The following is a 17,262-nucleotide window of genomic DNA, read 5'->3' as shown; positions in this document are numbered from 1 at the left end:
TTTTAGGCAATATCCTCTCTTCACAAAGACTAAAAAAAAAAAAAAAAGACTAACACTTGTAAGAGGCTCTTAGAAATAGAAAATTTTAACGAAATGCAGCTACCAAAATTGGGATTTCTGCACGTGGAAATCCAATGCACTTACATTAAAATCAATTCCTTCCCTTAATTAGTTCTAATTTCAATGGGAAGAAAGGCTGGTGCAAGATAAAAAGCACTTGTACGCTGAAAATTAGTTGTTAAAAAAATTAATTTTTTTTTGTGAAATAATATGAAGGGTTTGCTCAGCCTTAGAGACTAATAAAAAAGCAGCATCACTAATTAGGATGGTAATAATCTCGACTAGTGATGAAACATTCCAGTTACATTCAGTATTATGAACACAGATCAAAGACGAAGCCAGCCCGAACAGAACACCACTAGTTCTAAAGTGAAAAAAAAAGAAGTGTTTTTAAGAGAAAAAATCTTTAATAATTACAACGTATCACACCATTTAAGTGTTTGTTTGTTTTTTTGCTTCCACTACGTTTATAAAATAAACAACTTTATTTTCATCCTCTCTTTTCTTCGATAAATGTCTACAAATAAATTTTAAAATAATAATAGTAATGATAAAATGTACACAATTAATAATATATTGTCCATAAAAAAAGAAAAGTGTATTACATTAATAAAGGAAATTTTTGTTCTTTATTAATTTACTTGAAAATTGCAGTGGATTTTTTTAAAGAGTATATTTGTTTAAACTTAATGTTTTTATTTTTTTTTTTTTGTACAAATATATAAGTGAACGCTTCTGTTTGTTCTTTGGATATATATTATGATTCTATTAATAAAAACATCAAACATCACTTAATAATGCATAATTTTCTCCTTTCTTATTTTTTAATTACAAGAAAAAAGAGACACAAAGTTGGCTTGATTAATTTAAAACATCACTTAGAAAATAATTTCAATAGAAAAATTAAAAAATTATAATTGAAATAATGTTATGGATTTAATAATAAAAATCGAATGCTGCCCGTCAATTGAAATAGTTTTTAATAATTAGTAAACTGTGTTAAGAATAAGCACCAAACTTTAATGGGGCTCACAGAAGATACCTTTTCTTGGCCCCCTAAAATAAAACAAAAATCTTCGGATTTACATCTTCAAAAAATAGATGAAAAATTGCTGGTGTAAAGATTTAAATAAAAACCTTGATTTTTTTTTTAGGAATAAAATTTAATAACCATTTTTTATTAGTTATACAGGGTGTCCCAAGCTACATGGATAACGACTTTTTCTCGGAAACTAAGATAGCTAGAAAAAAAACTAAAAAATACGTGTTCCCTTAGTTTTTTGATAGAAATCCAAATTTAATTTGTAAATTTTTTTCGGTGCTTCCAGAAGCGAGATACAGGCACCAACTTCATTTTTTCAAATTGGAAGGTGCGGTTTTTATTTCAGAAATAGATTCCTCTATTTTTTTTAGAGAGAAATTTACTCGAACGGTTTTTTTCTGTGAGCGATATTTTAGAAGTTATGAATGAAAACATGATTCTTATAAGAAATGTCAAAATGATAATATTATAACGGTTTTTTGATTGAATAAGAAGAAAAGTACTATTTTATTATAAATTTTACTCCTCATTAATATTACAGATCATGCTCGAAATAGCCTCCACCATTAGAGATGCATAGACATGCTCTTTCCTGCTAATTGCCCCTTACTGCCAAAGAAATAGATTCAGCTTTAACCGACTTACAGGCATCTATTATTCTCTGCTTTAGTTCATCTACAGATGCAATCCCGACTTGATTCTGATACACCTAGATTTAGAAATGCTTTTAGATAAGCAGAAATAAGGAAAGAAAGAAAACAGTTATGAATAATCACCTTGTTTTTCAGGTATCCCCAGAGGAAATAGTCCATAGGTGTCAAATTCAGAACGAGGTGACCACTGAATAGCCCCCGTGATGGATATAACACCATCAGGCATGTAAAGAGATATCTCGATAGGCAATTTGATGGGCGTGTTATATCGACACGGGGGGAATTCAGTGACACCTCGTTCTGAATTTGACACCTATGGACTATTTCCTTTGGGTATCCCCGAAAAACAAGGTGATTATTCATAACTGTTTTCTTTCTTTCCTTATTTCTGCTTATCTAAAAGCATTTCTAAATCTAGGTGTATCAGAATCAAGCCGGGATTGCATCTGTAGATGAACTAAAGCAGAGAATAATAGATGCCTGTAAGTCGGTTAAAGCTGAATCTATTTCTTTGGCAGTAAGGGGCAATTGGCGGGAAAGTGCATGTCTATGCATCTCTAATGGTGGAGGCCATTTCGAGCATGATCTATAATATTAATGAGGAGTAAAATTTATAATAAAATAGTACTTTTCTTCTTATTCTACCAAAAAACCGTTATAATATTATCATTTTGACATTCCTTATAAGAATCATGTTTTCATTCATAACTTGTAAAATATCGCTCACAGAAAAAAACCGTTCAAGTAAATTTTTCTTTAAAAAAATAGAGGAATCTATTTCTGAAATAAAAACCGCACGTTCCAATTTGAAAAAATGAAGTTGGTGCCTGTATCTCGCTTCTGGAAGCACCAAAAAAAATTTACAAAGTAAATTTGGATTCCTAACAAAAAACTAAGGGAACACGTATTTTTTAGTTTTTTTTCTAGCTATCTTAGTTTCCGAGAAAAAGTCGTTATCCATATAGCTTGGGACACCCTGTATATAAAAATTGAAATTCAACATTTTAACTGATTTGGAGGAAGTTTTACCCTGTAAATTTCTTTATCTTGCCCTAGTTTCGCTCATCTTTTACAGCGCTCTCAGGATTTACAGCTAAATGAAAGGGTTGACTTATTATTAAAATGGTTGTAAAGGTTCAAAAGATATCTTACAGTTCTAAGATTATATTGAAACTATGGCACAGTATGTATTCGACTGGCAACTAAGAATAATTTTCATCTAAACGTCTTTTTTTTTTGGTTAGCATTATTTGCCGCCAGAGAATTACTCATGGAATGTGTAAGGAAACCTAAATAACATTAGTGTAGAAAACTTCCCCCCAATTAAGTTCAGCATTTAAAGAAACTAAAAAGTTTAGATCACAAGATTATAATATTCCTGATGTACAGTATTCTAAAAAAGAATGATGATTCAAAGATCAAAACTCAGAAGTGGCACTTGCTTTTCATTATAAAAACTTTTAACCAGCGAAAGCCGAAGAAGGAATCTATATAGTAAACTGGATTGTCCATGATATATACGCTCAAATATAGCTAGGAAGAACACTTTGCTTTTAAACTACTTTTACCAAATTTATTATCTATAAAAGTATTATTAATCTATCTAGCTCGTTGGAAAGGATATTAAATTAACACTTCTCATTTAGGAAATTAAAACCATTAAAACTGACAGCAGCGTTCGACAATATATGTATCTATTATTTAAAAAAGGAAAATAAAACTGAAATTACGATGGAAATAGTATCAATTTTTTTTTAAATATATTATATAATAATATCTAATTTAAATATCATGGGCACATTTATAATTTTTTTTGTTTTGTTTATAAAAATAATGTTTACAATAATTACAATTAAAATATCAACTTTTTTTTTACCTTTTTTTAATTATTCACCAGCAATTAAAAAATATTGAACAAATTACAAATATTTTTATTCTTTTTGGTCAATTAAGCTACTTTACATTTATACAATCTCTTTGAAAAAAAAATATAATAAATTAAACAAGAGAAAAAACTTACTTATTTCTGGAAGCCATCGTTAAAAGTTTTATGGTTGCCAAGATATTTTCTAATACAAAAGCGTGGCTCCAAAGACGAAAAAAACAAAGTAAGAGTGAAAAACAAACACCATCAATTTGTCAACACACAAAACTCTGTACAATGTAATTGCAACCGCTTCTTAACCTGCAACTTTTAACCTACCTGACGTACTGTCTTGTTTCATTCGGATGGATAATAAAGTATACTTAAACTTTACAGAGCACATACAATTTTTTTTTTTAATGTTTCGGAATCAAAAAGTTTTGAAAAAATTTGACTTTTTAAGCTTGTACAAGTTAACTTTTCGGCTTCTTAGTTTAAAAGAGTGGTAAAAAAAATATTTATTAATCTTCGATCTGTGATTGTGGAAGAGTTTTCACATTCACAATTCAGAAGCATTTTTAAGAACCTTTAACTTAGCATTGTAATAGAGAGAAAGAGCAGGAAACTCTCACTTCATCTTGGTCAACTTCTTTGGGTTTTGTGGGTGAATTATATTCAAGATCTTTGTATGAACAGAATTTTAGATTTAATTCCTCCTAAAAAAAAAAAAAGATTACTGCCCTCATTATTAGAAATGCGCGAAACAGGTCTGAAAGTGGCAAGTTAGGACGGCACTATGGACTACATAAGTTTTAGAGATGATGTCCATTCACCACAAGTGAGTAATTTGTCAAGAACAGTTAAAAAAATCACACATAATGGCATCCACATAACTTTCAGCTTAAAAAATTATTCCTTTAATATGGATCGTTTTGATAATCTCAAAGAGGACGACAGGGTGAAAATTTACGCAGAACCAATTACTTAAATGGATAATTCAATTCTGGTCTCAAATCTGATTTCAATATTTAAAGTTAATATGTAAGGATTCTTGACAGAAACAAATTGCCACGTAGAGTTTTGCTTACTATCCTCCGTATACTAGCGATGATTGCCCCCTAGTCGGACGGTAAACGGACCCCATACACCCCAATATTATTGCCAACATTCTTTGATTAACAAAATAATATTAAACCAAAGTCGGAAATTTGATTGATGATAATGATACAAAAGAAAATATTAGGTTCAGAGGAAAAAAATTTGTTCTTCCTGACAGAACTTCGTATCTAGTATATTAAGGATACAATTTTCCTTAAATTTTGACGGAAATTTATTTAAAATCTTCCACCAATTTGATTGTTTCACCAAAAAATATAATTTTACTTCATTCTCATGGTATTAATTATTAGGTCTTTCTTTTACGAATACAAAACCGAAAAGATTCCATTGAAATACCTAATGTCCGCAAAGTAAAGGTACTTAATCAATTAATTTTCATCTTAATGTGATTAAAAAATGAAAAACCCTGTTTGGGCCAAATTGATGCAGATTTCCAACAACAGCCACTTCCAAATTTTCCTTTTTAAATTTAAATATAAATTTTGTCCGAAAGCAGAATAAAATGGACACAATCCGCCTCTTAAATTGTTATTAATTGTTTTGGAGCACACCCTGGTGGTTAAATTGTTCAAATTTTGTTACAGCTTTTTTTCTCAGATCAGGAGCAATAATTTATTGATTTTTTTCTTTTAAGAAAGCTATATCTATAGTAATTCTTATTGAAAAATAATTTTTAAATAAACTAATTCAAAATTATACAATTAAAAAAATAATTAAAAATTGAAACTTATTAATTACAAAAAAAAAGTATATATATATATAAAGATATGTTCTTTATTTTTCATTCTTTTCTTTTTTGTAGCAAAAATTGATAAAAGAAAAAGAGATTACCTACTGATATTTTTTCGACTTTTCAAACATTAAAAGAAAGACAATCAATTGATCTTTAAATTATGGTGCGAATTGTAATAATACTTATCTTCTTATATAGAATCATTTTATGTATACATAAAAATTAATAATTTATCTTTGGGCCTAATTTCTTTTCTTTATTTATATATAAAACAACTTTTTATATAAATATGAATATTATTTTATTTATAAATTATAAAACTATTTAAAAAAAAGAAAAAAAGAAAACAAAAAGTGATTAATAAGAATATGTTTGATGTACCAAATTGGACTTTTTGTTCATATATTTCCAAGAATCGTCAAGAATTAAATTATGATGAGGTTTCTTTTTATAAGCAATGGCTAGTACAAGTATTTTTTGGAGACGCAATTTGAAGAAACAATGTCATACTGTAAAAAATAGTTTTTTTTTTCTGTCCAATGAGATAAAATCTAACTGTACAAAAGAATAGACGTCTCTAAGATTCGAAACCACTGAAACTCAGACATATACAGAAAAATGAGACGACAACATGGCAAGCTCTATATATGTGGATGTCAAATTTCTCTTCACAAACCTGTTGTATGAAGTATTAAAATAATAAGTACTAAATAATAAACTTAAGCCCTGGACTTTAATCAAAGAGATGGAACAGTTGCAGCTACTCATCTTTGAGAGGAGAATACTGAGCATGAGTTAAAGCAGTAGAGGATGCGATATACTACATCGATGAGCTGGCAAAACTGTTCCGGAATTGGTTGATTACTAGGATGATCTAGACATCGAGACTGTATGGTTTCAACTTCAATCCTAAAAAAAAGATTGCTGTTTGACACGACGGAAGAGAAATTTTTGTCACCAGAAAATTAGACGGCTATACAGAGCAAGTATTGCAAGTCCTGAATTGATTGCAGCTAGGGATGGAGATAAAGAGATCTATGGGATTCTTGAACAGGCTAGAAAACAAGAATGAGTTTAACTCCAACTTCTTAGATAGTTACCATACATTCTTAAGTCCAAAAGCCAATATATCCACCAACAAAAAGTACTTAGGTTTTTTCCTCCCAGCTTAGCTATTTCTAAGTAAAAATATCTCAGTCTTAAGAAAGCAACAGTACTTGACACAGATAAATCTTCAAAAATTTCACAATATACTCGTATGTAGGGCCTGAAGAGATGCAATTATTTAAATTTAGCTTTACCCATAGGCTAACTTGAAGTTCAATATGAACGCTCACCAATACATTGAAAATGTTTACTTTACATACGTTATAATCAAAGACTGGCGCACCTATGAGTTACCTTAATCCAAAACAGGCTAACTGCTCTATAGTATCTTATCTTTTCTGTATTATTTAGAGACGCTCCAAATTAAAGCAGTCTTTTTTGGCTATTTGAAGAGAGAGATTATGTCGTCTTGCACTTAAATAATTGCAAGTAGATGGGAGATAAGCCTGGAGGAACCGTAATACTTCGAAGTAGCCAAAAAAGAAATTGCTGTGCAAGTTGTTTCGAGAGCGGACCTACAAATATCTGGTGCAGCGGGAAGAAGAAACATAATAGTTCAGAGATAACAAAATAATAATGAATGCCATTATTATGATTGATTTTTCTCTGGATATCTAGACATTCTCAAGGACCCCTATATCCAGAGAATTGCAGTGACGTGTGCAAATACTAAAAAGAACGTGCTCTAACAGTCAGAAATAATTCTGAAGAATTATTCCTAGAAGTAAAGCGAGCTGCTACTTGTTTTGGGCAGAAAACAATAATCTTGTTCACGAAGGAAGAAAAAAAAATGTTCAAGCACCTTTATTTCTTCCTGCCAAAGAATTTTCTTTAGTTCTCTCAGCTGTAGATGGTCAATTAAAGCATCTACTTATTCTTTTAGACAGCAATGGACACAGGGACTTCGCAGTAACAATCTCCAAATAGTGTCTTTACAAGATCATATTCATTAACAGATGATTGTGTCAAGAAGGTGTAACCTAAAATTAATAATAAAAAAACAAAGATTCGTAAATTAAAACTTCTAAATTATTTCAATTAAACAACTCAGGAACAAATTAAGACGATTCATGTTCAGTTCTAGACAGCCTTTAGATTAGAAGAAGTAGTAACGGATTCTGTAGCCACAGGTCTGATGAAGTTGTTTTTTGAAGCAATTCTATATTGTTGCTCAACCTTCGGATATTATTAGTGCCCTTCATGAAGATCTAACTGGAAGTGAAGATCACAATGTATTAATGCTACTACAGTTTCCTCATATCCAGCCCTCTCTTACTTCTCAAACTCCTGATGAAGGGCATCTGAGAGATATATAGCAACAATAAAGCATACAAAGAAAAAAGCTATCAGATTATTGTCGAAAAAACTTACTTTTATTTGAATAAAGGGTTAAGTGGTGTTATGTTTCGAGGGCGCATAGGTTATGATGAGATCTTTAGGGTTTCATCGAAATTCCAGATCGATATCATAATTCAATTAGTTTCGATTAATTTAGGAGACGACTTCAATTTTCCAAAGCTAAAACTTGTGAACTATAAAAGTTCTGTGTTCTTTTTTTATTCCTATTTTATACATAGGACTGAAGGGATAAAAAAAAAAACCCTATTGTTTGGTGCATCAAACATAATATAAAATTAATTTACACCTAGCGTATTTCTAGCGACTTAATTACATTTTTGTTCTTCGGAAAAAAAGAGTTTACAAAAAAATTTGAAGTAAAACAACGAAATGAGGTAATTCAGACTCTTCTGATATACACACATACATACAAATTAATTTTTAATCTAGATATTTATATATATTAGAGTATTTTAAATAAATTAATTAAAAAAAAAACAAAAACGAAATTTTTTTTTTTTAAAAAAAAGGAAAAATGATTTATAAAAAAGAAAATACATACAGAGGAAAAACTAGGTGAGCTCACAGCATTTTATTGTTGTATAGCTTGCCAATTAAAAAGTTATTACTTTCTTTAAGAGTTAAGATTTTTCCAATATTTATATATATATAAATATATATATATATATGAACTATTTATAAAAAGTTTTCTGTTTTTCCTTTTTTGTAAAAGACAAGTGGAAGATTTATGACTTTTTGTATTCTTTGTTGTTCCGTTTTTCTTTTTCTTTTAAACATTTAAATATATATATTTATATACTTAAGTCAAAAACAAAGTTTCCACTAGATTTTTTTTTTTGTACCACGTCACCATCTCATAGCTGTATAAAGTGTAACTGGATGATGACCTCACTGGATTACGTCATACATGCTTGCAATACTGCAAAGAAAATAAAGGAATAAATTAAAAAAAATATATATATACCTGAAAATAATTATAAAATTCAAAAAAATAGGATAGCTTCTAAACTCTTTTTACTTAGGTAAATGGATCTTTGCTTACACAGCCAAGGCATCTTAAGTCTTGCTGTGTTTAACCCCAGGACACATCACCCAGTTCTTTTCCCTGCTCTCCCACCAAATCCAATCTCTGAGAGCCGCACGAACCGAGAACCCCTGGTGATCCCCCAGGACAGGCTCCGGGCCAATGAAAGGAGTGTTAGATCCATTCCCCTGGCCAGATGATCAGCTTTCTCATTCCTTTCCATTCCCTACATGATGACCCGGCACCCATATTCCAGCCGAACTTTGTTGACTTTGTATTCACGGAGCACGGTAGGTTCAGGAAGCATCTGCCACAAGGTAGGGGCTTATTAAGCTCGGAACTCCTTTGTGTGCAGATTGTGTATGGAGGAGAAAGAAACGGCCTCTTTGACTCTCTTGACTTGCTGTTCAATTGCGCTGCATTCAAGCGGTTACACTATGAAACCTTTGGAACTTTTGAGACTAAAGGAGAGAGTAGTGCAAAAAGAACTAGTAGGGAAAGTCCTCCACCTCTTTAGGAGGAGAGGGTTCGCTTACTAGAACCAAGAAGGGGCTGGCACAATAAGTCTTATGTGGCTGCGGTGCCTTGGGGCTTAGGTCCCGCCCATCTATTATCTTATCTTATCTTAGGTAAATGGAGGCATCGACGTAAAATATCATCAGTTCATCTGATTTCGTACGTGAATATAATTGTGATAAAAACATGTGGAGGAGATGCCTTCATCCATTTTACTAATTAAAACTTCAGATTACTGGTAGAAGGTGTTCTCTGATGTCAAAAACAGTTACGGGGTTCAGCCGCTTTTCAGTCTTCTAGAAGGACTGTTTTGAATAGTGAGTCGAGAAGAGTCTGTGAATGTACAGATAGGTTTGGTTTGGACCTATTTTACGACTAAAAACTGATAAAAGTACGCGTCCCCTTGCGATTATCTCGTCTATTAGGGGTATGGAAGAGCACACTCCTCAGTTAAGAAATGATTGTCCTAGAATTGAGAATGCTAAGCAAAAATTAGATGTCCAAATTCAGACAACCTTTTATTTATTTTTTTTAAAAAAAACCATGAACTTTTACTAACTCGGTCAGACTTTGTGTTGTCTCATATGAAATGCATTTCTGTCCGAATACGCTCCAGCGTACAGATCCGATCTACTCGCAGGTGGCGCTGTAGCTAAAATAAAAAAGAAAAGAATAATTTTATAATTTTTTACATTTTTTTTTCCAAAATTCTAATTCTATACTCTAGTTGTTTATTATTTTTTTTGTAATTAAATTAAACAATATGTTTATCTAAGTAAACATAAATGTTTAAAGATATCCAAAAATAGATCGCCCAAGGTTCTTGACCCTTGACTGTGTCAAAGGAAGCTGTAGAAAAGCTGGTGAACAAATAAGCACTGGGAAACTTGCAAGAGAGTAACGAGCGAGCGTCTCATCTCGGCCACAAATAGACACTGACATAGTGCCGAAAGATGCAGCAAGACTATGCACCACGGGCTGGACACATCAGCCCAAAACTGAACATATGACATTGAAGTCTTTTCTTAAAAATAGTATAGATTTTCTGCTTCTTCAGCGAATTTGTCACTTACTTTGAAAAGTAGAGGGGTACACAAGACAACCACAACCCAAGCATGGGATCTCTTGCGTGACCAGTATGACGAGAGGTGTCTTTTAAATTGGATCCCTCGGTGGGCTACATAGAAACATCTAAATTCTTTCAGCACAATTGGAATCCAGATGAAAAGACTACCTCCCTTTAATGAACAAGAAAAAAAAGGTTTTGTATCGTGCTAGACCAGAAATAAATGAGTTGCAGTTTGAATTCTTTCCTCAACCTGCGGATAACTTCGTTTTTCCGGGAATACCACTTTTCAGATACCAAACTTTCTTTTGTATGTAATTTTCCAACAGGATTACAAATGAAAGCAAGTTATATTGAACCTTTTGCCTCCCAAAAAACTTCGTGGTGCCAAAGAGGAGTTGTATCACTAGCGTAAAAATAGGTTGAAGTACTCGTAATTAATAACAATGGATTACATACTTATCTGAGAATAAACTGTCTAGGCTATCTTTTTCAATAACCATTAAATTAAAAATGATAAAAACGCAGGCAGACCTTTGTAACACCCCCAGTACATGTAGTTCCTTTATTTTTGGAACTGCAACTAGGACCCAGTAGCCAAGATACAAGCTATTCAACGTCTTAACGTATCTTAATATTGCTTAATAAAATCTTTTTCTTCTTACCTTTAGGAGGATAATAGTGACCCCGACCTTCTCCATAACCGTGAGCAGGTCCCCTGCGAGCACCAGCTCTTGAGCCACCTCCGCTAGCTGGAGTCTAAAATAAATAAATAAATAAAATAAAATTTCAAGTTTTATAACTATAAATTTTTTAACAACAAATTAAGTACAATTTCTTTTTTTACCATTCTTCTCAGCGTATGTATAGGTCTTCTAAGTGTTTCTGAAAATCTTCGAGCTGGTGGTTTCTTTGGATTTGATGAGGGAGTATGTACGGCACAACATTTGATAAATACACCCATGAATATGATGAAACCTAGGCCCATCAGTAGACAGGCCCACCAATATTCCTGTAAGCAATCGTTTTTCTTAAGAAAAAAAATATTAAGAAGAAGCTATAAATGAAGTATCAATTCACATTGCTTTTTCCAGTCCAATCTTAAGGTGAAGAATATACTTAAGAATAAAACTAAAACAATTAATAAAGGTAACTTATCCTGAGCAGATTGTTAATTTGCAAATGGTCGCAGATTAAGTTTTAGTGGATTTAAATTTGCTATTAACCCCGAGCATCTGACAAATTAGTTATTAAATGAAATTGAAACTGATGAGAAATAAACAAATAAAAAAATGTTTTATTGCAGTCGACTTAATCGAATTAATTAATAAGAAATAATTAATTTCAACTTCGTTGATCATTATTTTATCTCAATTAAGATACTAAAGTTATGCAGGAGTAGTAGACAAAGTAAAAATTCTCTTAAATGTTACTGAGGTACAATTGAATCACTACTAAATTACTAAATCTGTTCAATAAGATTGAATAAATAATAATCAGTAATATAATAATGTGTATACTTTTCACTTTCCCGGTGTTTTGAAAAGTAAAAGTAATTTAGCCAATTTACAAATTTCCAACTAATCCTGTGATACGCCCGTGTAGTCTGTTACTTACCGTAACCCATTGCGTCAGTGAAAGAAGGGTCTCCTTGTTAAACAACATATTCTTCAGTCTTGCCAGAGGCCCTTCAGCGTCTACAGCTCTACATTTAAGAAATACATCACAGTAACCCTAAAAATTAAAAAATCTCGGTTAATATTTTCCAACAAAAACAAAAAGAAGTTCTATTCAAGCTTAGCCTACCTGAAAGTTATCACAAGGCGAACCGGGCCTAAGAGAAATACCACCCGGCGGGAGACCAACCCTGCTAGCAAATTCAGAAGTACTTCTACATGTAGAAATATCGCTGCCATTCTGGCAGGCTAGTTCACATAGAGAACGTTTATCTACGGATACTCCAGCCTGAGAGGTTAGGAAACATTCTGTCATATTCCATTCCAGGCATATTGATCCTCGGCATTCACCATTCAGACATAGCTGAAAAGTACAAAGGAACATTATATTATCAAAATTTACTGTATTTAAACATTAAGTATAAATAAATAATTAAGAGAAATCGATTTCTCATATCCTTGAAAATTCGATTATAAGACCAACTGGATCGATTCTTTTCCGCCAACTGTACATTTGACAGATTTCCTTGTCGCGACAATTTAATAAGCAGCTGCGAATATATTAAATAGAGAAATAGCAAAAAAAAAAAAGAAGAATAAATACCTGAGTGCCCTCGTTACATCTTGTCTTATTCGCCTTCGGCGTAGGTACTGGACAGACTGGAGACACACCGTCACACACTGAACTCCAAGAGCATTCTGATTCTGGTTTACAACGGACATGATAGGAAGCTGGTACAAACTTACAACCTTCGCTCATACAGCAAGGACCTTGACTTGGACTGCACTGGGTGTTTACTCGTCGTGCACAACCTTTAGCTGAACTATTTCTTAAACGATCCTCGTCGCTCACTATACGAGGATAGCAACATTTATCTTTACATTCTACATCATCATATCCGCAATCACATTCTTCTCCATCTTCTACGATTTTATTACCACAGAATGCTCCAGCAGAAGCTGTTAAAGTATAATTTGAAGATAATATATTTTTTTTAAATATAATGACAAGATAAACATAACAATAGTATATTGTTTGAAGCAAACCTTTAAAGCAATTCCATTTCTTTTCATCTTCAATTGCGTCAAGAACATTACTAATGTTACCTATACTGCAGGTGGAAAATTTACTATTATTTGGTCGATCGCCTGAAGTTGCAGAGGCGAACATAATGTAATTTCCATTCTGGCCACCAGGACGGCATTCTTGTGGATAATCGTGCTGAAACATTTAATAATAGTTCTTTAATTTTTACTTTTCTTTTACTGAAAAAAAAAGTTTTAGTTTTTTAAAATATTGTTTGCAGTTTTTGTTTGTTAATTGAAACGATTTATTTGTGTGAATTACAATTTATGATTTCTTTTCAATTATTGCGACACAAATCTTTTTCTTACTGGTTTCCTTGAAATAAGTCTTTAGAATCAATTAAAACGCGTGTCCCATGCTGACAACAGATAGACATTGTATCTACTTTAAAAACCAGGACAATTCAAGGCTGGTTTGGGACTGTCTGGGTGCCCTGAAGGAAATCAGTGACCACAATAAGGTCTTTCTGGATTGGGTACTTGGTCATTCAGGACTTAAAGGAAACGAAGTGGCAGATTTATTGGCCCGGGAAGGCTCTGCGGGACACTTCGTTGGCCCGAAGCCCTATTTTGGGGTCTCCAAGTGTCTTAAGACTGCGGCCATTAAACTATGGGTGCAGACTAGGTCTCAGGAGTGGTGGCTTGCCACCACAGGGCAGAGACAGGCGAAGGAGTTCATTAAGGGTTATTCGCCAAAGCTGACTACAGATTTAATCCGTCAAGGCTGTGGGGCTATAAAGATAATTCCTTAAGTCAAGTCATCGCATGGGCCTGGCAGATGATAACCTTTGTAGGTTCTGTCAGGAAGAGGAGGAAATAGGCACTGCACGTGTTGTGTCAGTGTGACAGGGCTCGTCTGGGCTAAGGATGTTACTTCTCGGGGAGGGAAAAAAAACAAGGCCTGTAAGCTTTACCCAAGAGTCGCTCTCCAGAAGTCTGATTAAACGGACGGGCCTGGAGGGCGAGCTCTAGAGAAGGGGAGCGTCAATAGATCCAAAGATTATTAGAATCTTATCTTATCTACTTTAAAAATCACTGTAGTATACAGGATTCTCTCCAGTCCGTAATGGAGAATACATCAGCTACCCTTTTTCTCGTTTCCTACTTCTATTCACATTAAAAAAATCAAATGAAACCAATTTGAGACTAGCCCCACTTCATACTTACAGGAGATCCAAAGTTATGTCCAATTTCATGCGCAAGCGTCAACTGTGATACTTTTGGCGGCACTCGGCTGTTGTAATTAACAAATGTAATTATGCCCGTATTCAGGCTTCTTTTTGTTGACTGATAAAGACCACCAACAGTCTCTGTATAAGTCTTAAATCTCTCACAAATGCCACCTGAAGCTCCTACCAGAAAAGAGGAAGAAGAAGAAAATATATTAACAAGAGAAATGATAAGAGGATCAATATGTTTCAAAGTAAGAGGTAGACGGATCAAGAAAAGTGGTAAATCACTAGTCTGGTGAGACCATGTTATGTGGAGTAATTGAAAGGTTGCCAAGGGAAAATACTCCAACGCTGGGCTGAAGGAGAGGATGACGTCGCGGAAGTGCGGAAAATTTCAAGGATATCAGGACAGAAGCACTAATCAGCAGAGAAGTTTCCAAGGGGAATGAAAATTCTTTTGGACATGGCATTGACACTAAATGGTGCAAAACAGCTGTGTTCAGAAATCCCAACAAAAATAAACCATTCACCTGAAGCTGAAGCCACCCAGGCTAGCCCAAGAGTGCCTCCCGTAAAATCTCTATACGTAAACACGTAGGCTAAACAGAAATCTTCATGATTTCCCAAAGAATGAAGATTCAAAAAATTACTGACATCAATATTTTCCATACAGAAACTATTCTTTTCGCCGACATAGTTTGGTTTACATGGTGAATCATCATCAATCTGTAAAAATAAAAAATTAGTATAATTACAAAGACCATCATAATTATTGGATTCTTAATGATTCTGTGCTTCAATTTTTTCACCTTTATCCTTTGCACTTCAAATTTGATATTTCGATGTTCTATCCTTCCATCAAATTTTGTGTCCCTGTAAATGTAGTTTACGGCTGTCACGTGATGCGCGATCAGTGATAATATCTCTTCTCTTGTTTTCTCTGGATCATGGTTCACCTGGTGGAGAAATTCAAACAAATCCACTGATCAAACCTCACAAAGTAAAAATTTTACTTGATGTATTTAACACTTATGTTTATATTATCTTGTTAGGCGCCACGGTAGCCGAGCGGTTAGAGGTGAGACCTGCAAAGTTAATATGCATTGTGGTACTGGGTTCGATTCCCGGTCTTAGGGCTTGGATTTTATTTAATGTTTAATAAAAGAAATTTACAGTAAATTATGTTTGCTAGTCGCCTCCCTCCACGACACCTAATTGGTAGTAGGACGTTAAGCCCCACCTGAGAAAATAGGCGATTACTTTACTTTACTTTTACTTGTATATTATCTTGTTTGTGATGAAAGGTACATCTTTTACGCGCATTATACTTTGTATTAGAATCAACTAAGGTTGTAGGACAGTGGTGACATTTTATGAATACAAAAAAGGGTGAAAAGATACGGTATGCTTTTTAAAGTTTACAAGGACAAACTTGTAAATAACGAGATGGATTTTTGGGGAACAACTGCGAGGATTTCAAGGATGAACTGAATAAGAAATTCTCAAATTACGAATACAAAAGTAAATATGCTTCAAAGAAAAGGAAGAAGTCAGAAGATGAGAGAGAAAGATCTTGCGGAAAAAAGCACTTCCTCTTTAGAGAAAGGTTAAGTCCGGTTTTTGGACTTGTAAAAAGGTTGCCAACTTGGTTGATAGTGGCTAAAGAAAGTGAAGACCCAAACTACTCGATAATGTCTCGGAGAAATGGGAAAAAGATAGCCCACATGGGAAATGTCCTTAATAAAGACAGAAACTAATAAGATTTCGAATGCAGAAAAGGTGTTAAAAGAAAGAAGTAGATTGTGAAAAACCACAGACAAACAGAAAATAGAAATCCAATTAGTAGAGGGTTGCAAAACAGGTTTCTAGGTGACGTTCAACATACCCTAACTATAGTGATTACCTTTAATCAAGAAATAAACCTAGCTGTGGATAAATTTTGTAAAGAAAAGAAATTAACACAAACTTTAATAAAACTAATTTTATTTCACGTGTGATTGCAATGAGACGATAAAGAGTTTTGTCATACACTTACAAAGATTTGCTACTACAGAAACTTTAGCACTTGAAAAAATTAAATGAAGTTATCTAGTGTGAAATCAAAATACTTCCTGAGATGGGCCAGAAAACCGGAACTAGGATTAAGAGAATAGAAGGAGACATTTCTCTCTATTTTGCAATTAACTAAGGCACTGAAAGAATGTTAATGAGACTTACTTTTTTATTTATGGTCCTTCTTAAAACCTCCCTTTCATTACTTCTTATCTGTTACGTTTTCTTTTATAGCAGTCATTAAAAAGCATGGAGGGAAACTAGTAATTACAAGGCAAACAATACGTTTGCAAATTCAACCCTATTTTAAATTTAACCCTCACGCGGCTTGTACAAAGTTAAAAGAACTGTTACTATGTACTCCATTTTAATAGATAACCATTAAATTACCTTCTTAATAAAAACAGGCGTACATTTCGAGTTTTTAGTAAACACTGATTACCTGACTTTATCTTACATCAGCATTTAACAAATTTATCAATTGAAATGTATAGTTTTTTGTTCAAAAATGCAGTTATTTTTCTGTTTAGTTGTACTAATGAGAAATTATTTTTTGTTTACCGCTCTTATCACAATTTTCGCATGGCAAAAGCTGTACGATCTGGAAAAAGAAATTAAGGGTAAATATTACGCTGATTTACAACCTAGGATCCCCAACAAGCCATGGATTTTAGAAGTACTGGAGGGAGAAAGGCAATTTTATACAACAATAATGCGACTGAGGTTCAACCAT

General features: G+C 33.1%; 1 protein-coding gene across 3 annotated transcripts in view; it reads right to left on the bottom strand.

The window, feature by feature from the left end:
• Positions 1-1,022: 1,022 nt before the first annotated feature.
• Positions 1,023-17,262, bottom strand: part of kuz (zinc-dependent metalloprotease kuz) — a 144,230-nt gene continuing 127,990 nt past the window's right edge. For all 3 annotated transcript variants that reach the window (XM_074116255.1, XM_074116256.1, XM_074116257.1), the window contains 11 exons: positions 15,287-15,433; positions 15,008-15,203; positions 14,473-14,657; positions 13,267-13,441; positions 12,824-13,179; positions 12,350-12,583; positions 12,161-12,277; positions 11,391-11,555; positions 11,209-11,302; positions 10,037-10,129; positions 1,023-8,856 (listed from right to left, as the gene is read on the bottom strand). In XM_074116255.1, coding sequence (XP_073972356.1) covers positions 10,041-10,129; positions 11,209-11,302; positions 11,391-11,555; positions 12,161-12,277; positions 12,350-12,583; positions 12,824-13,179; positions 13,267-13,441; positions 14,473-14,657; positions 15,008-15,203; positions 15,287-15,433 — 1,758 coding nt within the window. In that variant the 3' untranslated portion in view covers positions 1,023-8,856; positions 10,037-10,040. The remainder of the gene's footprint in view (positions 8,857-10,036; positions 10,130-11,208; positions 11,303-11,390; positions 11,556-12,160; positions 12,278-12,349; positions 12,584-12,823; positions 13,180-13,266; positions 13,442-14,472; positions 14,658-15,007; positions 15,204-15,286; positions 15,434-17,262) is intronic.

Source organism: Rhodnius prolixus, unplaced genomic scaffold (assembly GCF_049639745.1).
Source record: "Rhodnius prolixus isolate KJV_2025 unplaced genomic scaffold, Rpr scaffold_13, whole genome shotgun sequence".
In the NCBI taxonomy this organism is placed as follows: domain Eukaryota; kingdom Metazoa; phylum Arthropoda; class Insecta; order Hemiptera; family Reduviidae; genus Rhodnius; species Rhodnius prolixus.
This window is presented reverse-complemented; position numbering and strand designations above follow the sequence as displayed.